The sequence below is a fragment of the Poecile atricapillus genome, chromosome 28 (assembly GCF_030490865.1).
Source record: "Poecile atricapillus isolate bPoeAtr1 chromosome 28, bPoeAtr1.hap1, whole genome shotgun sequence".
NCBI classification, from domain to species: Eukaryota; Metazoa; Chordata; class Aves; order Passeriformes; family Paridae; genus Poecile; species Poecile atricapillus.
Window position 1 is genome coordinate 4,638,845 of NC_081276.1, and position 21,658 is coordinate 4,660,502.

The 21,658-nt window shown below is 59.6% G+C and overlaps 3 protein-coding genes across 3 annotated transcripts in view; 2 read left to right on the forward strand and 1 right to left on the reverse strand.

Moving 5' to 3' along the window:
- Positions 1-21,658, reverse strand: part of SCAMP4 (secretory carrier membrane protein 4) — a 138,267-nt gene that overhangs the window by 71,073 nt on the left and 45,536 nt on the right. The gene's annotated exons all lie outside the window — the stretch shown is intronic.
- On the forward strand, positions 35-6,881 carry ABHD17A (abhydrolase domain containing 17A, depalmitoylase). Its single transcript, XM_058858692.1, has 5 exons — positions 35-127; positions 2,217-2,700; positions 4,125-4,319; positions 4,929-5,108; positions 5,957-6,881. Exons 2-5 carry the CDS (start codon positions 2,396-2,398, stop codon positions 6,180-6,182), a joined length of 906 nt encoding a protein of 301 aa, XP_058714675.1. The 5' UTR covers positions 35-127; positions 2,217-2,395; the 3' UTR covers positions 6,183-6,881.
- REXO1 (RNA exonuclease 1 homolog) overlaps positions 14,650-21,658 on the forward strand; it is a 46,182-nt gene continuing 39,173 nt past the window's right edge. Inside the window, exon 1 of the mRNA XM_058858679.1 lies at positions 14,650-15,411. Coding sequence (XP_058714662.1) covers positions 15,222-15,411 — 190 coding nt within the window. The 5' untranslated portion in view covers positions 14,650-15,221. The remainder of the gene's footprint in view (positions 15,412-21,658) is intronic.

A 21,658-nucleotide genomic window follows, 5' to 3' on the forward strand; every position in this document is an offset into this window, starting at 1 on the left:
AACGGGCGCGGGGCGATTGCGTCACTTCCGGCCGGGGCGGGGCCAGCGCCGCCCCCGCCTGGGAGGCCGCAACGGCCGCGGGGCCTCGGGGAGCGCCGAGCGGGGCCGGGGCCGGGAGAATGTGCAGGTACCGGGCACGGGCCGCACGGCCGAGGGCTGCGGGGATCCCCAGCGGCGGGGGGAGCGCTCAGTGTGCGATGATGGAGGGTCCCACAGCGCGGTCACAGGGCGGGCAGGCCCCGGCGCTCGGGGGAGGCCACGCTGGGCAGTGTGGTGGGGACACGGTGGGGGGGTCAGTGAGGGAGCGGGGCCCTCCCAGAGGCTGTGGGAGGTGAAAGGTGGCGCTAGTCAGTGGAGGGGGGAGGCCCCGGTGTGTGTAACATCCCCCCGGCAGGCGGGAGAGGCTCCCGGGGGTCGGGGTGTCCCACGGCAGGCGGGGGGGGCAGGGTCAGTGTGTGCTCGCGGGGATCCCTCGGTAACCGCGGGGAGGTCTCGGAGAGATCACTGGGGGGGGTCTGGGGGCTTACACGGGTCTAGTGGGGCTGTGGGGGACACACACAGCGATCGGGGAGGGGTCCCACTATTCGGTGTGTGTTTGGGAGGTCCCGCGGGGATCAGCCGGGGGGGCCCGCACGGGTCAGTGTGAGTGGGGTGGGGTGGGGTGGGGGGGTTTCCATGCGAGGTGGGAGCGCCACAAAGGAAAACTCACTGGTCAGTGCTGGGGGTGCCGCACGGGCGGGCTGGCGGGGAGGGGGTCAGTGTGGGAGGGAGGCGAGCAGCAGGCAGCGGGGGAAAGTGTGTGTGCAGTCAGTGTGTGAGGGGTGGGGGTCCCACAGCCCCGTCCCAGTCGGTGTGTGAGGGGTGGGGGTCCCACAGCCCCATCCCAGTCGGTGTGTGAGGGGTGGGGGTCCCACAGCCCCGTCCCAGTCAGTGTGTGAGGGGTGGGGGTCCCACAGCCCCGTCCCAGTCAGTGTGTGAGGGGTGGGGGTCCCACAGCCCCACTGCAGTCGGTGTGTGAGGGGTGGGGGTCCCATGGCTGTCAGTGGTGGGGGGCCCCACAGAGGCCAGTGGCTGGGTAGGGCATGGATCCCCTCTCTGTGGCTGTGGGGTCAGTGTGGGTGCGGTGGGTCAGGCCCCCACAGCGGGTGGGGCTGCCCACCCACGGCAGGGTGTCCCCAGCTGCTGCCTGGCTTTGTCCCAGGACGCACGACCCGAGTGTGACACACGATGGAAGTGTGGCCGGTAGTGCCACCTCCCTGCGTGTGCCCATGCGGGTGTGTGGCCAGCAGAGTCCCCGATGTGTCCCGGGAGTGCTGATCCCAGGGGCACACGGTGGATCTGCTGGCTGATCCCAGGGGCACACGGTGGATCTGCTGGCTGATCCCAGAGGCACACGGTGGATCTGTTGGCTGATCCCAGGGGCACACGGTGGATCTGCTGGTTGATCCCAGAGGCACACGGTGGATCTGCTGGCTGATCCCAGAGGCACACGGTGGATCTGCTGGCTGCTCCCAGAGGCACACTGGGTGCCAAACCCGGGGGGAGCAGGGCTGCCACGTGCCGGGTGTGACACTGGCCCTGGCCGTGCTGTGGATGGTCAGCGGTCCGAGGGGGCCTGGCTCCTACCGGGGCACGGGGCATCCCTTCACTTCCAATATTTTGGCATATTTCAGTGCCTTATCCCAGCTTCAGTGCCATATCCCTGTTCCACCCTTTCCTCTCCTTTCCCAGCCCTCTGGAAGCAGATGGAGCGAATTCCTCGGGGTGTGGGCTGGTTTGACATTCCTCAGCTCAAGCCTGTGCCCAAACTTGCAGAAAATAGTTTCTTTTTTTTTTTCATTCTTTCTTTTTTTTTTTTTTTTTTTTTCCCCCCTCTTTCCCCCTTTCTCTCCCCTTTCCCCTTTTTCCTCGGGAGCTTGGCACTCCCGCACGGCTGTGCCGGCACCTAGGTGGCCCCGGGGGAGCCGTGTCCTTTGTCCCAGCAGCCGTGTGGCTGCTGTGGGGGTGGTGTGTGTGTGATCCTGCGCTTGTGCTCGCCCCCTCCGCGTGGGCTGCCGAATGTGGCAGGAGTTTGATTTTGGGGGGGCTGCGTGGGCTCGGTGGGGGCTGCGAGCCGCAGAGGTGCTCGAGGGGAGGGACACTGCGGGGAGCACGCTTGTCCCCAGCCGTGGGTCGCAGAGGGGACAGAGCCCTCAGAGCCCTCACCCTGCCCGCAGGCCCCCGCAGCCGCCGGACGGACAGATGGACACGGCAGCCCCGCCGCACGCCCCGGCCCGCGCTGCACGGCCGGCGCCAGCCGTGCCCAGGGCCAGCTGAGGACGGGGCGTCTCCGGCCTCTGTCCGATTCGGATCCTCCCTCGCTCCGGGCGCGGCCGCCTCCCTCCTCGCCGCCGTCATGAACGGGCTGTCGATCAGCCAGCTCTGCTGCCTCTTCTGCTGCCCGCCCTGCCCCAGCCGCATCGCGGCCAAGCTCGCCTTCCTGCCCCCGGAGCCCACCTACGCCATGGTGCCCGAGCCCGAGCCCGTGGGCAGCACGGGCTCCCTGCGAGGCGCTGCGGGCCGCTGGAAGCTGCACTTGAAGGACCGGGCGGATTTCCAGTACTCCCAGCGGGAGCTGGACAACATCGAGGTGTTCGTCACCAAGAGCGGCCGGGGGAACCGCGTCGGCTGCATGTACGTCCGCTGCGTGCCCGGCGCCAGGTGAGTCAGCCGTGGGTGTGCCAGCCGGGGCTCTGCTGGGCTGGGGCCGCGCTGGGGGCTCCTGTCCCTTCTGCTCCCTCGGCTCTGCATCGCTGTTGGAGCTGGCCCTGCCGCGGGGCTTTGCAGGCATCCGGTGGGACGGGCCAGCTGGGTTCTCAGGACCGGTCTGGCTTGTGGCCGCACTGGGAGTGGGGTTAAAGCAGGAGCAGAGGCAAAGCCAGAGGCTGCAGGGGTGTGGGGATTCCCCAGGCTGTCTCACAATCCCCCAGTGTCACGGCAGTGATGCAACGCTCCGGTTGTTTGCACAGAGTTTGGTTCTCAGGGAGCGCTGGGGTGTCTGCATCAGCTGCTTCTCCCTGTCCCCAGCCCTGCAGTGACCATGGGGATGGACAACTGCCTGTGCCAGCCAGGAGAGCCTGCTTTAGTCAGATTCACAGGGACATTTGATTCCTCAAGGAAAAGAGTGATGGGAGTGAAAGCCAGGAAGGGTTTGGTCACTCCCGTGTGTCTGAACTGGGAAACTGGAGAGAGGCGCCCTGGAGTGTGAGATGGAGATGACCTCCTGCTGCCAGTGCCTGGGCAGGAGGAGACAAGAGGGGACTTGCAGCTGCTCCCTGAGCAGTGGCACAGTTTGGGGGTTCAGGTGGAGCAGAAAACCAGCTCACCCCAGCTGATGCCTTTCCTATATCCTCCCAGAAACAACAGGTCCTCAGCATCACAGGCTGCAGGGCTGGAGGGGAGAACCAGGGCTGGGGGGAACCAAACCTCCCAAATCATGGGATATCAGGTGCTGCTGGCTGTCCCGCAGCTCATCCTGTCACTGACCTCCAGCTGGGGCTCCCTGGGCATCCAGGCCAGGACTGGAGGCTCAGCCTGGCCACAGACCCCTTGGACTTGCTGAGTCCCCAGCAGGGGCTCAGCAGGGAGTGAGTCCTGCTCCTTCCCTTTGGCAGAAGGGAGCCAAGCTCCCATCAATTTGCTATTAGTGTTAATTTTTATGATTAACATTGTTTTTCCCCTTATGGTGGAAATTTCTTGTGCCTTGTCACTCCCACAATTCACTTCTCCCTTAGCATCTGGTGTCTTGCCAGGCTCAGGAGAGAAAAAACCCGCTGTCAGAATTCTAACTTGAAATCCCCATTGGGCAAACGGCCCCAAATCCTGAGCTTTTTACCAAAAATAGACTTAAAAACTTGAACAGAATCATCATCCTGCCTTCAAGCTGCCTGTTCCTGCTGGGAGAGAGCCCCTGGCTCTGGCAGCAGAAGGGTCTGGGTGTCCCTGGGGGTGTCATGAGGACCTTCCTTGGTGGCCAGAGGGGTGTTGGTCTCCGAGGCAGATGTCCGGGGATATCCTGATATCTGATGCCTGAGCTCTGGCACGGCGGCAGAGCCCAGGATTAACGTTCTGTACCTGTGCCCCAGGTACACGGTGCTCTTCTCCCATGGCAACGCCGTGGACCTGGGGCAGATGAGCAGCTTCTACATTGGGCTGGGCACCCGCATCAACTGCAACATCTTCTCCTACGACTACTCGGGCTACGGCGTGAGCACGGGCAAGCCCTCGGAGCGGAACCTCTACTCTGACATCGACGCCGCGTGGCAGGCGCTGCGCACACGGTGAGCGGGGCAGCTGGGGCAGGGAGCATGGCCCTGCTGCCTCCAGGAAAACCCAGTGCTCCAGCAGCCTGGAAAACAGGAAATCTCCCAGAAGGGAAACCCTGGGCCACTTGAGACAGGAAGGGGTGGTCGGAGAACTGTAGAGGGAGGAGCGGGAGGATCCAAGGGGCAGGGATGCTGCAGGGCATGACCTTGGCACAAGCTGTGCTTCCTGTCTCACTGCCAGGCTCAGCTCTGGTTCCCCTGCCAGGTTTGGGGTGCAGCCCCATGCCAGGCTTTGCCTCCTCTTCCTCGGGCCTACCTCACAGTGTGACCCAGAGCTGGGGCTGCCCCACACAGCTGGAGTCCAGGTCTGTGAACACCCTATAACTCTGCCTGGTGAGGAAAAGCCTTGACCCCCCCGAGAACTCACCTGGCAGCTCAGTGCTGGCTGTTCCCTGGTCCTTTGGGAGTGCAGGGAACTGCCCTGGGCCCATCCATGAGGAGCTGGGGGACGGTCAGGAGGACAGACCCCAGAGCCTTGTGGGTGCAGTGACCAGAGCAGAGTAACCCCTGAGCTGTATCTCCTGGTGATGTGCCTGGACACTGACCTGCCCTGTGCTGTGCCAGGTACGGGATCAGCCCGGAGAACATCATTTTGTATGGACAGAGCATCGGCACCGTGCCCACGGTTGACCTGGCCTCCCGCTACGAGTGCGCGGCCATCGTGCTGCACTCCCCGCTCACCTCCGGCATGCGCGTCGCCTTCCCCGACACCAAGAAGACATATTGGTTCGATGCCTTCCCCAAGTGAGTGCCTGGGGCACGGGGCATGGGGGGTTTGGAGGGGCAGTGCCCAGACCAGCTCTGGTCACAGCCAGGGGACACGTGACATTTTTTGTGATAGGTTTAAACATCGCCTTCGGCATCTTCTTGCTCTGTGTTTGGTGCCCTCTGGGAGTTGTAGCCCTCCCTGGGGTCACCGTGTCCCCTCCTGAGGGCTGTGCCACATGTGTACCCTCAGTGGCATCACCTCCTGGCCACCCTCCCAGTGACTTTGCCCACCAGCTTTGGGGCTGTGCCACTGGCCCCTTGGACAGTGTCACCAGCCCTGGATGTCCCTGGTACTCCTCTGTCCCCCTGGAGTAATTCCTTAGGGATTTTCCAGCTCTTCAGATGGCAGGAGATGGCTGAGAGGACGAGTTCTTCCTTTGCCTCTCCCTTGCAGCTGGACCAGTGGGGCCCAGGGGACAGTCCCTGAGCCGGAAGCTGTGGCTGGGAGCCACCAGCCCACACTCTGCATCCCGATGGCCTCGTGTGGCCTTCGGGACCGGGCTGGGACCAGCCGTGCTTCCCTTCCTTGGAGCCCAGCAGGGCTGATCCCAACAAGGAAGGGCTGTCCTGCAGCAGTTCCCATCAGCCCTGCTGAGGTCCCATGGGGATGTTGTCACTGCTGTCTGCTCCTTGTCTGTCACACTGGGGCAGATCTTTTCCTTGGCAGAAACTCTGTGTCCCTCCCTGTCCTGTGCTCTGCCATGATCAAAGAGTGCTTCCTGGTCCCTCTCCCAGGGGATGTTTTGGGGGCAGGAGAAGTGGAAATGTCTCATTCCCTGTGCTTATCCCCTCTCTCCTTTCTTCCCCATCCATCCTCTTGGCAGCATCGAGAAGATCTCCAAAATCACCTCTCCTGTCCTCATCATCCACGGTACGGAGGACGAAGTCATCGACTTCTCCCACGGCCTGGCGCTCTTTGAGCGCTGCCCCAAGGCTGTGGAGCCGCTGTGGGTGGACGGGGCCGGGCACAATGACATTGAACTCTACAGCCAGTACCTCGAGCGCCTTCGGAAATTCATCTCCCAGGAGCTGGCCAGTCAACGCAACTAGCCAGGGGGACAGGCAGGGGGGTTCTGCTTGTTCCTCCTGTTCTCTCAGTAGCTCTCCCTAGTCCCTGCTGCTGGAGCTGTAACAGGTTTGCTCAGCCTCAGCTCCAGGCTCAGGAGAGGGTGGGAGGCCCTGGAATGGACAGTGTTTGCTCTTGGACGTGAGCACAGCTCTTCTCCCTGCTGGCACCACCGGCCTGGCTGGCCAGAGACGGCAGCTCCCTCCTTCCCCCTTCCCAGAGACATGAGCCCACCCTCCGATGGTGGATCCTTGGCTTCAGACATGTTCTCGTCTCCTCTCCCAAACCGGCCAAGTCCCGAGTCCCTCCCGGCCGCTCTGCTGCTCTGACCATAGCAATAAGGCGAGTTGGAGAGGGGCTGGGGCCCCGCCCCCTCCCCGGTGTCCCCGTGGGTGGGACAGAGGAGGTGGCAGTTCCTGCTCTCCATGGAGCTTTCCCGGGACCAGCGCTGGTGGTGCCCGGAGTTCACCCCGCGGCTGGGGCAGAGCCGTGTCCCCACGGGGACTATGGGGATGCACGGAGGAGGTGCCCTCTGCCCCACACCTCCTCCAGTCTGGCGCTGCTCAGCCTTCCCAGAGCACTCCTGGTGTTTGGGTCACCCCTGGAAAACCTCCGGGCCACTCGCCTGGGGAACGGGGTGAGGGAACCAGGCAGCGAATAAAGAGCAGAGGTTTAACGTTTCACCCGTGTGTGCCCTTTCCCTGTGTACCCCTGGGGGCTCCTGCCCCAGCCCCAGGGTGTCCAGCCCTTCCCCCTGTTCAGCACCTTCCCTGGATTGCCCTTGGCCAGATCCCCGGTGTTTGTCACCCTCCTCTGGGGACTGGGCAGCCCCAGGGTGCCAGCGGGAGCAGGGAAGGTGCCCTTGGCCCCTGGGCCCAGGCTGCAAAGCTCTGTGTGCCCACTGGGACTTGGGACAACAGGAACCCCTTGCCCTGTCCGTGTCATTAGGGGATCCCATGGGATCACGGATGCAGAGGTGCAGGAAGGCCTCAGCCTTCCAGGAGTTGGGGGAGGGGACAGGTGTGCCACAGGGGAAGGGGGACATCCCCATGGCCTGCTCTGTCCCAGGGCCAGCACAGCAAGGGACAGAGAGTGGTCCTGGGGTACATGGGATGGTCTCAAGCCTTATTTTTGACCTGCTCCATGCCCAGTTTGACCAGAGTTGTGTGATTCAGCACCGCTGGCCATGGGGGCAGCTGCAGGGCTGTCCCACGGAGTCCTCCCACCAGCACACAGAAAATTTGCCCCAGGGAAAGGGAGAGGCTCAGGTTGGTGATTTTTGGTTCAGCCCCTGCTCTTACACCCCTGGGAAGAGCTGTTTGTGTGTTTTCCTGCCCCTGGGACATCCCTGGCCCCAACCCAAACAGCAAAGCACTGCTCTGCCCCTCCCCTCCCTGTCCCTGTCCTCCCTGTGTCCCCTCCCCAACACGAGGCCCTGGGGCCCACCAGGCTCATGTGAGCAGGGATTTAATCTCCTTAGGGGCTCAGGGGCCAGGCGGGGGGGCCTCGCTGCACCCCCACACTCTGAGCACTCCAATGCTCCTATTGTTTGGGGCTGGGAGCTGGGGGGGGTGTGAGGTGGGGGGCATGGGACACCCTGCTCCCCACACATCCCTCATTTCCCCCAGGACCGGAGCAGGGTGTTCCAGAGGAGGAGGGATGACCCTTCCTTGGTGCTGGGGCTGTGCAGGAGCTGGAAGAGGATGTGGATGGCTTTGGGGGAGCCCTCATTCGTATCCAGGGGGATTTTGGGGTGCAGGAGCTGGGATGTCTGGCTTCTCCCTGCACATCCCCCTAGTCCTTCCTTCCCCATCCCTCTGCCTGCAGTGGCCAGGTGGTTTGGGAGCCTTGGGCTCACACGTGTGTGGGAAGCCAAAGCCGCCCAGCCCAGCTCCCTCTGGCCCCGCTGTCCCAGGGCTCCCTAATCCTGGCACAGAGACATTCTGTGTGCACCAAGGGTATTTTTATCCTCTTACTGCTGCCTGTTTCCTGTTGAGCTGCAGATGCTTTGGGTCAGCTCTGCCTCTCCAGCAGGATGGCTCAGAGCTCGCTGGGTTTGGGGGGAATGTTGAGGTGGCTCAAGGTTGTATTTCCTTTGTCTCAGTTTAAAACAAAGGCAAAGGGTCAGTAAAGTTCAGCCTGATCCCCAAAGTCTAGAGCCAGGTCAGGAATGTGGGAATCCATGGAGATGGACATTGCTGGGTGCTACCTCCATGGTGGGGAGCCCTGACTGGGCTCAGGGATCGGGATCAGGGCTTTGGGTCTGGATCTGTCACTGCTCCTGGCCCAGGATGGAGGCTCCATCCTCACTCAGCAGCTGGAGCGAGGAGGGACAGAGGAGCCATGCAAGAGCTGCAGGGGCCTCAGAGGGCATGGGCTGGGGGTCCTGGGCACAGGAACTCCCATCTGGGGCCAGACTGGGCCATGTGCCACTGGGACAGCACTTCTGTCCCCCTTGGGATGGCACTTCTGTCCCCTCCACTGGTGCTGCGCTTTGGGGTGAAGGAAGGGACAGGGTGGGGGACAAGGCTGGATGGTTTTGGTACCTGGAGGGGGAATCTGCAGTGTCCTTTCCCTGGAGGGGACAGGCAAAGCCAAGGCCTTGAGTGTCCCCAAAGTCCCTCCTGCAGCTAGAGCAGAGCAGGGGCAGGGCAGGTGTTCCTCTGGCTGGTTTGAAGCCCCCAGCCAGGGGGGCCCAGGGGCCCAGACTGGGCATGGGGGATATCGGGCCAAGAGGGGTTTAAGTCTCATTTGGGGCATAAATGAGGCTTTTGATGGCCAGGGCCTGCGTGCCACAGTCATGAGACCTCGTTCAGAGGCCGAGCTCAGTCATGGGATCCAGGAAACTGAATTAAAGCATCTTAAGGAGCTTTTTTCCGAGCTCTGCTTTGGTTTTCCACGTGCTTGTCATATGAACAAAGACGGTATAAAAGGGCAGAGGGGAAGGATCCCGTTGGTGGTCAGGCTGGGAGAGGGGCTGGTGTTGGAAAAGGGATGCCAGGGAGAGGGGCACAGCATGGTGCTGGCTGAGGTGGAGGGAGGGAGACAGGAAAGGACGGGGCGAGGGGAGGATGCGTTTGGCTCTGCCCTGTCCGGTGAGTGAGGCCTTGGAGACAGCAGGGACAGTGGGGACAGGAATGGGGGCAGATCTGGGGGAGCAGAGCCTGTGTCCCCACTCCCCGAGCAGAGCAGAGCTGTGAGAGCCCGACGCGCCCGCGGCTGCACCGCGACACCGGCGGCACCTCCCTGGTGAGACACGGTGAGGGGGGCAGGGGGCACGGGGGGCAGGGACACCCATCACCCTGGGGACACCCACCACCCTGATGAGGGGACACCCAGAACCCTGGGAACATCCTGAGGGGACACCCACCACCCCGGGAACATCCTGAGGGGACACCCACCACCCTGGGAACATCCTGAGGGGACACCCACCACCCTGGGGACTCCCAGAACCCTGAGGGGGCACCCAGAACCTGAGGGGACACCTGGCCCTGCACTGCTGGCTGGCGTTGGGGACAGGGGTGGCAGGTGGCGGTCCCTGAGGGTCGCTGAGCTGGGTTGGGACCCTGGGCCTGGGTGGGGAGCTGTGGGATGGCCCCACCCTGCCCTGTCTGTGCACATCCACGTGCTCACAGCACAGGTGAACACGCACACAAGTGGTGAGCACACGCACCCTGCACACAGGGACCTCTGCACACGTGTTCACACACACACACAGAGGTGTGCAGAGACACACAGATGTGCACTCACACACACACACAGGTATGCAGAGACCTGCACACACACAGATGTGCACTCACACACACACAGGTGTGCACAGACACACACAGGGGTGCACTCACACACACACACAGGTGTGCACAGACACACACACAGGTGTGCACTCACACACACACACTCACACACACACAAACACACATGCACAAACACACACACAGACATTCTCACACACACAGAGGTTCACAGACACACACACACACACACAAACACACACTCACACAAACACACTCACACACACAGACATTCTCACACACACAGGTTCACAGACACACACACAGAGGTTCACAGACACACACACGCTCGCACACACACAAACACACACACACACACACACACTCACACACACAGACATTCTCACACCCACAGATGTGCACACACCCCTGAGCTGCCCCACACTCCCTCTGCCCCTCTCCTCACCCTCACTTCCACACTCAGCCCCTGCACCCAGCAGCCCTTCCCAAACCACCCCGGGGACCGCAGCATTGCCAGGGCTGTGCCTTGCACCAGGGAGACTCGTGGGCTGCTTTTCACCTCCTGGAGATGTGGGGCAGGCTGAGAATCTCCAGTTCCCTCTGATCCCCCAGCTCCCCTGGCTCCACGGGATCCCCCAGGATGCCCCAGCTGCCATAGGATCCCCCACCTTCCTGGGATTACCCCAGATCCCCGGGATCCCTCAATTCCTCGGGATTTCCCAACTCCCCAGAATCCCCCAGACATCTCAGATCCTCCCCAGGCTCCCTGCTCTCCCCTCACGTCTCTCCTCTGTCCGCAGGAGCTCTCGGAGGAGTGCGGGGCCGGGTCCGCTGCCCCCTGTGAGCTTCCCTTTGTCATCCTATGCCTGAGCGATGCCTGGAGGCTGGGACGGCCAAGGGAGGCCCACGGGCTGCCACAGCCCTGCGGTGACAGCGCCTGGACAGCACATGCGGGACCACGCTCCGGGGCTGGGACACCCTGCGGGACTGGAATGTCCCCTTGGGGGGCCAGAGCATCCCTGAGGGGAGCTGGGAGCAGCCACTTCGTGGGAAAAGCATTGCCTTGTAGGGGCCAGAGCATCCCCTTAGGACACCAGGAACATCCTGGGGGCATGAAAATCCCACAGAGGGACAAGAACGTCCTGGAGGAGGGGCTGGGATGCATCCCCTTCATGTACCAGGAGCACCTGTGGGGGCCTGGAGCACCCCCTTGGGAAGGCAAAGAATCCCTTTGGGGTCACAGGAGAACTGTGGGGAGCTGGAGCATCCCCCAGGGTGGCTGATACCCTGCGGGCTGGGCAGGGTGGGATGCAGCAGCCAGCCCATTGCCCCAGGATGTGGATGGGATTATGGAGTGTCACAGAGAACCCCTCTCCGGGGAGGAACTCCCATGGGGGACATGGACCATGGGCTGTTGTATGTATGTGGTACCAGGATGGGGTACTGGGAGTACTGGGGGCAATGTCCATCCTGATCAGCCCATCCCTGTGAAGATGTGACCCCGTGTGAGGATGTTCTGGTAGCTCCAGGGAAGCCCCTGTTCTCCCAACTCTGTTCTCTTCTCCAGCTTCACAAACCCCACCCGGCACCTCACGCTGAGGCTGTGCCGGGACAGTGGAAAAGCTCCCGTGGGGAGCAGAAACTCGTCCTGGGGTGCTCAGATGGGGGGATGCAGAACAAGGAGCAGGGAGTGGGGGTTTGTGGGGGAAGGCTCTGGTCACACCAGCATCTCCAGCTGGTTTCCATTTCTTTGGTCTCTTCCAAAACTCACATTCACCCAGCTGGGGGCACAGGGCTGGAGGGTGGGGATGAGATTCCAGGGAGCCCCAGGGCTGGATCTGACCTCTGCTCTGGGGAGTGAACCTGGAGAATCCAGGAGCCGCATTCCTGGCTCACACCCTCATGGTCCTGGATGTGTGGGGGACACCCAGCAAGGCGTGAGGTCACCCTGGCACCAGGGCAGGTCCCTGTGTCACCCACCACAGCACAGAGTGGTGTCTCTCTGTCACAGGGGGCAGGTTCCTGTCACTGTCACCCAGCACACTGGCGTCTCCCTGCAGCTGGGGACAGGTCCCTGTGTCCCAGGAAGCAGTTCCAGCTGTTCCAGCAGCAGGAAGGGCTGTGCCAGGGGTGACTCTGGCCCCTGTACAGTGACATCCCCCTGCCTGCTTGTCCTGGGGAGGTGAGGGCCAAACCCCTGTCCCCCTTGTCCCTGCAGGGGCTGAGGTCAGTGGCAGCCCCACCCTGTGCCCACCCCTGCCCCAGCTTGTCCCCCTCCTCACCTGGCATCAGGGGCTATGGCTGTGGGACGTGGGGGGCACTGGGGTTGGGGACCCCTCACTTCTCTGCAGAGGTTCAGGAGCTCTGAGGTGTCGAGGTCAGATTTGGGGGTCCCTTGGTCAGTCAAGGAGGCTGGGGGGGGGTTTAGGTCCTGAGCAGGGTTGGAGGGATTCCTGTGGAGGGAATCCTGCTGAGCAGGATGGGGGAATTTGGGGGTTGCTGCTTTCAGGGGAGCTGCCTCGGTGTGCAGAGGGACCCTTGGGACCTTTCCCAGTGCTGTTGACTGGGAGCTGAGTGGGAATCCCAATTAACTGAGCTTAGGTGAGGAGGCAAAGCATTGCCAAGACCAGCCTCGATTCTGTGAAGGTTTTCCATGTGGGGTCCTCCAGGTCTGGGCAGAAACAAGTTATTTTATTTTATTTTATTTTATTTTATTTTATTTTATTTTATTTTATTTTATTTTATTTTATTTTATTTTATTTTATTTTATTTTATTTTATTTTATTTTATTTTATTTTATTTTATTTTAATGGTTTGTGAGTTAAGGAAGCACAGGATGGGAATTACAAGGCAGGGAAATACCCTGTGTGTCTGCACTTTTGTTTATGTGTCTTTCTTGAAGCTTCTCTGTTACAGCTGAAGTTCTATAAAATAGATTTAACCATACCATAAAAACAAAACCACTCTGTTTTTGTGGGGGAAAGATGAGCTTGCTCTCCCAGGCCTGGAGGGAGGGGGGAAACTGGCAGGGGAGGTGTGGGTAGGGATTTCAGCACCCCCAGAACCTGTAAAGCACCTGTAAACCCTGTGCCGGGGCCAGGTTTCTGCTGGAGGAAAGGCAACTTATCTCCTGGGGTTTCCTGCTTTTTAGAAGCTTTTTATGGATTATTCAGGTTTCCCAGGGTCAGCAGCTGCTGTGCTCCTCTCCTGGCATCCTCTTCTGGACTCTGCTGGGATGCCATGGGAGCAATGGGCAGGAAGGAGGCAGCAGCATGTGCCCAATTTGGAAAACAAAGAGGTTTTTTTTTCACTTAAGACTATTACAAAACACAACTTTTGCAATTTTTCCCTTGTTCCTCCCTTTGGCCAAGGCTGACTCCTGCTTGTGCACCTTTCTCTGCATCACTCAATTGTTCCTGGCATTGCCCTTGAGCTTCCTATCTCTCCTTTCACAAGTGCTGAGGCTCTCCTGCATCATCCCGTCTCTCCAGGCTGGGGTGTCCAGTTCTATTCCATGAGATTTCTCCTCAGAGGGCTTGGTCCCTTTGCTGCTCCCCTGCTCTGAACACCCAAGGCTGGGGCAGTGCCAGGTGATTCCCAGGAGCTGTGGATGCCCCTCAGCTCATTGATCCCCCCAGGGCCAGCTCCAAGTCCCTGCTCTGGTGCAGGCTCAGCTCGAAGTGCGGTCACTGTGTGCCTGTTCCCCCACTGGTAAATGCAGGTGTGGTGACTGCCTGGGGCAAAGAGGGGCCTGGGCCCTCATGGGATGAGGAACCAGCTCTTGGCCTGGCCTCAGCCCCAGGGCCACTGCTCAAACCCATCCAGTGTCCTGCTGCTGCTCTCCAGGAGGCCAAAGCTGCGCTGAGGCTCAGGGAACTGCTTTGAGCTGGTCTATTCTGGGGTGGGTGGGCTGTGCTGGGGCTGGGGCCTGTGCTGGGGCTGGTGGTCCATGGTAGTCCATGCTGGGACATGCTGAGGCAGTGGGGTGTACTGAGACTGGGGCAGTGGTCCGTGCTGGGGAGGTGATCCATGCTAGGGATGATCCATGCTGGGGCTGGTGGTCCATGCTGGAGGCAGCAGGCTGGGGGCTGGGGCAGTGGTCCATGCTGGGGCCATTGGCCCATGGTGGTCCAAGCTGGGAATGCTGGAATGTGCTGGGCCAGTGGTCCAAGCTGGGAATGCTGGAATGTGCTGGGCCAGTGGTCCAAGCTGGGAATGCTGGAATGTGCTGGGCCAGTGGTCCAAGCTGGGAATGCTGGAATGTGCTGGGCCAGTGCTCCACGCTGGGATCCGCAGGCTCTGCTGGTCCATGGTGCTCCACCGTGGTCTGTGCTGAGGATGCTGGGCTGATGGGGCACAGAGCAAGGAACCTGTGACCATCACTGTGCCCACGGCCGGGGAACTCTGGGGGTGCCGGGGGACTCTGGGGGTGCTCGGCAGCAGGACGAGGTGGCAACAGCCCCGGGGCTGGTACCCACAGCCCCTGTGTCTCCCCTCGCTATGGGGACGTGCCAAACCCAGCCGAGCTTGGATTACAGAATCCTGGAATATCCTGAGCTCTGAGGGAACCATAAGGATCACCGAGTCCAGCTCCCGGCCCTGCAGACACCCCAACAATCCCAATCCCACCCTGTGCACCCCTGAGAGCCTCGGGTCTGGATGGCGGCTCCTGCAGCCCGGCCGTGCCCCGAGGGGACCGGAACGGAGGAGATCAGCTGGAGACTGAGGGGAGGCTCCTCGGGGGCTGCAGCTCCTCCCGAGGGGAGGCGGAGGGGCAGGGGCTGAGCTCTGCTCTGGGCCAGGGACAGGAGCCCAGGAAGGGCTGGAGCTGTGCCAGGGCTTGGGATGGATCTCAGGGCAAGGTTCTTCCCCCCGAGGGTGCTGGCACTGCCCAGGCTCCCCAGGGAATGGGCCCGGCCCCAAGGCTGCCAGAGCTCCAGGAGCGTTTGGACAGCGCTCTCAGGGATGCTCAGGGTGGGGTTGTTGTGGGGTCTGTGCAGGGTCAGGGTTTGGATCAGTGATCCCGGCGGGATCCAGCTCTGGACGCTCCATGTTCCTGTCGCAGCTCCCGGCGCTCCCTCAGCCCCGCCCCGTTCAGGCGCGCCGCGGGCAGCCCTGTGCGGGCAGCGGCGTCCCGGGGTCCTCGCCGCCGCGCCCGGCGCTCCCAAGATGGCGGCGGGGCCGGTACCGGTCGTGTGAGGCGAGAGCGCGTCCCGGCCGCCCGCGGCTCCTCCGTCCGCCCGGCCCCGCTCCCGCCCCGCAGCCGGCGGGATGCTCAGATCCACCGGCTACTTCCGCGGCATCGACTGCCCGTTCCTCAACGCCGGGGGGTCGGGGCCGGGCCGGGGGTGCCGCAGGCCCTACTGCCACTTCCGGCACCCCCCGGTGGCCCCGGCGCCGTGCGGAACCTCCGGAGCCTTGGGTGACCCCAGCGTGGGGCTCTCTGTCGGACACGGCGCAGGTACGGCCCGTCCCGGCCGCGGTACCCCCTCATCTTCCCCCGACCCCCTCCCCGGGCTGCGGCGGTTCCCGTCCCTGCCGCCCCCAGCCCGGTCGTGCTCTCTCCCCCGCCCCGTGTGTTTTCCCCCCGGTGAGGGCAGGCCCGTGCCTGGCCTCCTCCTCCCCCGCCTGCCCACCGTTCATGGCCCGGATCTGCCTCCGGCTGCCCCCTGAGCCCCTCCAGCCCCGCGGGATCGCCCCCTCAGCCCCTCCCAGCGCGGTGACCTGTGTCGGTATCGCCGCCGGAGCCCGCCCGTCCCTCGGCTCTGGGGCCGCGGGTGCCCACCCTGCCCTGCCCTGCCCGGACCAGGGGCTGTCACCTCGGCCTGGCCCAAGGGAGGGTTTGGAGGAGCTTTGCAGCCCCAGCGGGTGAGAGCGATGGGGGTCGCTGGTTCGGCCGTGGCACACGGGGTGTTCCCGGAGCGGCCGGGGACAGCTGCGGGAGGGCAGCGCTGCCCTGGTCCCGTTCTTTGTCGCTCCAGGCACTCGGCTCACGTGGCGCTGAGGTGTCAGCGCCGAGTTCCAAACCTGCTCTTAGATCCCTTCAGGAGCCGCCTGGATCGGGGGGAACGGCTCGTACTGGGGCAAATGGGGGGGCTGTGGTCAGCCAGACCCCCCCGTGAGGGGTTTCTGGGCCCCTTTGCTTCTCAAAGGCAGCCTGGCACAAAAAAACCCAGCGAATGAGGCAGTGGTGGAATATCCTGAGTTGAAAGGGACCCACAAGGATCAATAGTGAGCTATTGTTGTCCGTTCTTCCAGCAACTCTTGTCATTTTATTTATACACATTATTTGCTGTTCTGCTGATTTGTTGGGAGAAAAAAGCCTTCATTCTTCACCTCAGAAGAACCCTGTTTGCTTTCTTTATGTCAAAGCTTTGTTATTTCTGTTAGGTATAATGGGATAATAATGCTGGTCTGGACAGTCTCTAATAATCTGAAGCAGAAATTGCCAAAACAAAGCCCAGCTTGTGTTTTTTGTGTCCTTACTTAACTTTGGGTTGCTCTCAAGTTCGGAAGAGGATTAATTATTGGTGTCTCCTGGTTACCAGGCCAGTTTACCACCACTAGTTTATTTTAAAATAAAAGAAGCATTTTCAGGGCTGTCATTGGCAGATAATTGTTAGAAAGACAAAGTTTTTTGCCAATTTCAGTGTTCTTTTGAATTTTAAAAGCTCTGTAGAATGCTTTAGGATGGTTCTTTAGATGATGTTATAATTATCTTTCAGTGTACTGTTCCTGCATGTCTTTAAATATCTGTGGAGTGACAGTTTGGGAACTGGAATTGCTTATTTTGGCCTGTACCAGGTGCTACTGTGCTTGGTAACAGCTGGAGCTGGGTTTGGAGTTTGAAGTGGGGAAGGGAAAAACTCTGCGTGCCCCTGGAAAGTGTGTGAGGCTCCAAGAGCTGACTGGAAGTGTTGGTGTAAGCTGAGTGTGAAGGGCAAGAAAAATACCCCAGTGCCTTGCTAGGCTTGGCCTGGGTGTGTCAGAGACACAGGAGAAGCAGACTGAGTTTTGGGGAGTTAGAGTTTACTCACAATTATGGAATTGTTAAGGTTGGAAGAGTCCTCCAAGTTCATAAAATTCAACCTTCAACCATTGTGGTCATCACTAACCCACGTTCTCAAGAGCCAAATCCACATGTTGTTTGGACACTTCCAGGGATGGGGACTCCACCACTGCCCCAGGCAGTCCCTTCTACTGCTTGACAACTTCTCCTATGAAGGAATTTTTCTTAATTTCCAACATAATCTACAGCACTTAGAGAAAAAATTTTTTGGCAAATAAACCCCACAGTATGGGTCTGGTTTCCCAAGAAGTTTCTGCCACTTGTGAAAGAAGCAGGATCATGAGGCTGAACTCCAGGCACTGCCTCCCGCTCCCTGCAGACGGCTCAGAGCCTGTTCCTGCCTCTTTCCCAAGCTCTTGGCATCCAGCACACGGCACAGCTGGCATAACAGGGATCTGTGAGTTCTGTCTCAGCTCAGGGTTCACCTCCAGGCATTTTTTAATGTTGATTCTGTGTTGACTCTACCTGAAGAGCTGCCTCCAGGTCTGGGCCTTGAACACGAGAAGGATTGGGAGCTGTCAGAGCCAGTCCAGAGGGGGTTACAGAGATCCTCCAAGGGCTGGAGCCCCTCTGCTCTGCTCTGGGAGAGCTGGGGCTGCTCACCTGGAGAGGAGAAGGCTCCAGGGAGAGCTCAGAGCCCCTTGCAGGGCCTAAAGGGGCTCCAGGAGAGCTGGAGAGGGACTGGGGACAAGGCCTGGAGGGACAGGACACAGGGAATGGCTCCCAGTGCCAGAGGGCAGGGCTGGATGGGATATTGGGAAGGAATTGTTGGCTGGGAGGGTGGGCAGGCCCTGGCACAGGGTGCCCAGAGCAGCTGTGGCTGTCCCTGGATCCCTGGAAGTGTCCAAGGCCAGGCTGGACGGGGCTTGGAGCAGCCTGGGATGGTGGAAGGTGTCCCTGCCATGGCAGGGGTGGAGCTGGATGAGCTTCAAGGTCCCTCCCAACCCAAACCATTCTGAGATTCTGTGATTGCAATTGAGAAATGGGAGATAAGCCATGGACCTACTGCAATCTCAGGCTTTTAGAACAGACTCCAGCGGGTCACAAAATGTTCCTGATTCCTGTAGACGAATGAGACACTTTTGCAGTTACTTTGCAGGGCTTGGCTCAGCTTCCTGGGAAGGATTCTGGTTGAAGTGCTTCTGTCATTTCCCTGCCTGCCTGAGGCTCCTGTCACCTGGAAGGATCTGTAGGATTTACACTAGAGGGTGTAGTAGCTCAGCCAGAACCAGGCAACCATCTTCTGGGAGCAGGTTCTCCATCCCCCAGGGCTTGCTCCCTGCCAGGGAAACTGCCTGTCTTGTTTTGAAGTAGCCTCCTAACCATGCATGTGGGCAGGTCTGACCTATTTAATCACATCACTCGATAGAGCAGCTTTAAAAGCGTTATTTTTTTGCCAAGGCAGGTGGGTTTCTACACCAAGAGCTACAGCACAGATTGGTGTTTTCTGGGATGGTGCCTAGAAAAAAAGGATAACATCTAAAGGAGCAGCCTGCTAAGCATATTGATTTGAGGCTGGGGCTGGCTTTGATGTTTGAGGATCACCGGAGGATTGGCAGGAACCCCAAAACTCTTGGTGCAATTTCTTAGCTTTGAAAGGAGCTTTTGAAAATTGCAAGTGGAGCTGGCCCTGGCAGGTTGGGGATGGGGAGGGGACTGTGGACACGTGCCAGATGGAGCAGAGAGGACATGAAAAGAGGAATTAGTGGGATGTAGCACTGTTCTCCCCCTTTTTTTGCCCACCCTCACCGCTCCAGACTTCCCAAGGTTCAGGTGTTCATAACATGATCCCTGTTTTTCATACACAGCACTCGTGTGCTCCCAGGCACTGGGGGACAGTGATGCAGAGCCCTTCGTGCCCCTTGGAGATCTGCAGGAGCAGGAGGACTGAGTTTTCCCTAACTGCTGCTCTCTGGATGTGTCAGGCATTCCCTTTCCTTCCTGTCTGGAAGAAGGTCCATGAATACAAACATGTTGAGTGAGGGACACGTTTGAACTGGGGTCTGAAACATGGAATGCTTGCTGTGGGAAATCTATTCCTGTGTTTTGTGGCAGGGATCTGTTGCCTGTGTGGTAACAGAATGTGGCTGCATTGAAGGTTTGTGAAAATTCTGTGCTGGCTGAGCACTGAGGCTGATGGGGTTTTCTGTCCAGGACTGGGAATCTGGAGATTGAAAATTCTCATCCTCACTTGGCTGAAGTGCTTTTTCCATCTCTGAGATGCCTAAAACCCACCTGCTTCAGAGCAGGATGAAAAGATTATTGAATGTGTGTGAAGTGCTTTGAAAGCGTGCGCTGTAAGGAGGAGGGAAGAGCTGCCTTCAGTCCTAAAAGCGTCTTTTTAAGAGCTGTAGAGGGGAAAAATAGGTCTCTCTTTAAAGTCGAGGTCCTGAGTATGCTGAAAGACATAAAAGAGGCATAATACAGCTCTTCATAAATATCTTAAGGTAAGGCAGCCCTGTTTTGCTGGTTTGATTCTGTCAGGCTGTTTTGGGGGTGGATGTTTTTGAGTCCAGAGCAGAAAGCTGCTTCCAGGTCTGGAGCTCTGAGCTCTTTTGTCTGCACTGATCACAGAATCCTGGAATGTCCTGAGCTGGGAGGGACCCTCAGGGATCATCAGTGCAGCCCCTGGCCCTGCCCAGACCCCCCAAGAACCCCACCCTGAGCATCCCTGAGAGCGCTGTCCAAACGCTCCTGGAGCTCTGGCAGCCTTGGGGCCGGGCCCATTCCCTGGGGAGCCTGGGCAGTGCCAGCACCCTCGGAGGGAAGAACCTTGCCCTGAGATCCCTCCCAAGCCCTGGCACAGCTCCAGCCACTCCCTTAGGTCCTGATCCTTGTGTTCTTGTGGGATGGGAAGAGCTAGCCAGGCTTTCAGCACCCTGCCTCAAGTACTTTGTTCTGTAGTGGAGACTACTGAGCTGCTCAGCAGTTTTCTGATGTGGTCCAAAGCTTGTGGAGCAGTTTTCTTGCTGTGTGGATTTTCTCTCTGGGTGTACAAAGCTTTGCAGGTTAGACCTGGATCAAATCTGTGGAAGGTGTCAGGGACAGAGTTCTGCTCCTCTGTGTGATTGACACACAGTGAGCTGCTGCAACACTGTTGGGCTCAGGTCAAGTGTGGAGAAATCCTTGGGCTTACCTCCCCAGCTTGAGCCCTGGATCCTGTCACTGGTGCAGGGAGGCACTTCACCTCTCCCTTCTTCTGCCCAAAAGCAGCCACATAGGATGGCTGTGAGCAGGATGATCCCCCCGAGGGTGCTGGCACTGCCCAGGCTCCCCAGGGAATGGGCCCGGCCCCAAGGCTGCCAGAGCTCCAGGAGCGTTTGGACAGCGCTCTCAGGGATGCTCAGGGTGGGGTTCTTGGGGGGTCTAGCAGGGCCAGGGGCTGCACAGATGATCCCTGTGGGTCCCTTCCAGCTCTGGACATTCCAGGATTCTGTGACACTTGGTAAAACCTTAAAAGGCTCTTTAAAACTTAAAACCCAGCTTTAATCAGCTCACATGTCAACACAGGGTCAGAGCCATTGTCAGGTTCCTCACACGGGACTTTGCTGAGGGGCTGTGCCTCGTTGGTGGGAGCAGCCTTGGCAAAGGCTGGGATTTTGGGCCATGTTCACAACTCTGTGTAGAAGGGATGAAAAAAGTTCTTTTCCAGTGTGTTTCCTTTCCTGGAATTGCTGTTGTGCAAAATCATCTCAGCAAAGAGCTTTTATTACTGTATTTGCTACAGCAGAAGAGGAAACCCATGATGTGTTTTCAGTATCATTTCACTGACAGATCAAAACAGGTGTTCAGTGTTGGGTGCTCCAGTCTGTGAACTGGGAGGGGGCATCAATTCTGCTTTCCCCCACCACCCCCCATATTTGTGTTTAGGAGAATTATTACTGAAATGCCACCCCAGTGGATTTTCTTTTTAATCAGGTTTTGAAATGAAGAGTGAAAAATCAATTGGTGGTGAGGTTGGGATGTATCTTTTCAGCAGTTTGGGGTTTGTGGTGATTTCCCTGCACTGTCGGTTGGGGCAGTTTCCTGGGGGTGGGCAGGTGCAGGTGCCCTTTGTGCTGGGATTTTACAGGACACTTCCCATTTTTGGTCTTTCTTTTGGTGGCTGTGAGGAGATTCTGCCCTGAATCCGAGCCTCCCCATGTGGGGCAGTTCCAGATGTGTGGAAAGCAGGAGGTGGGAGCAGATCTCCATCAAGCCAGCAGGATTTTGGGCTTGGCACAGCAGGATTTTGGGTTTGGCACAGGAGGATTTTGGGCTTGGCACAGCTGGAGTTGTGCCAGTGCTGGTGAGTCCCTGGCTCCTCTCTGCCCGAGCCCTTTACTCTCCCGGGACCTCCCTCTCCGCTGTGGGATATCTTCCCTGACATTTGAACACTTACTCTATTTTATGTTTTTAATCTGCAGCCAAGCCCCGCCACACCAGTGGGAAGCACAGTTCACTAATCCAGGGTTTCCCGGAGCGTGTTCCCTGCGCTGGGCGAGGCGGAGGCGCCGGGCGGCTCCCGTGGGCTCGGGCAGGCAGCGACAGGCAGGGCCCGGCTGTGTCCCAGCCCTGCCACCTCCTCCCCTCCCCTGCTGCCACAGCGGGGCTGCAGAGCCGGGGAGGGGGGTTTGGGTCGGCCTCAGGGCACAGCACG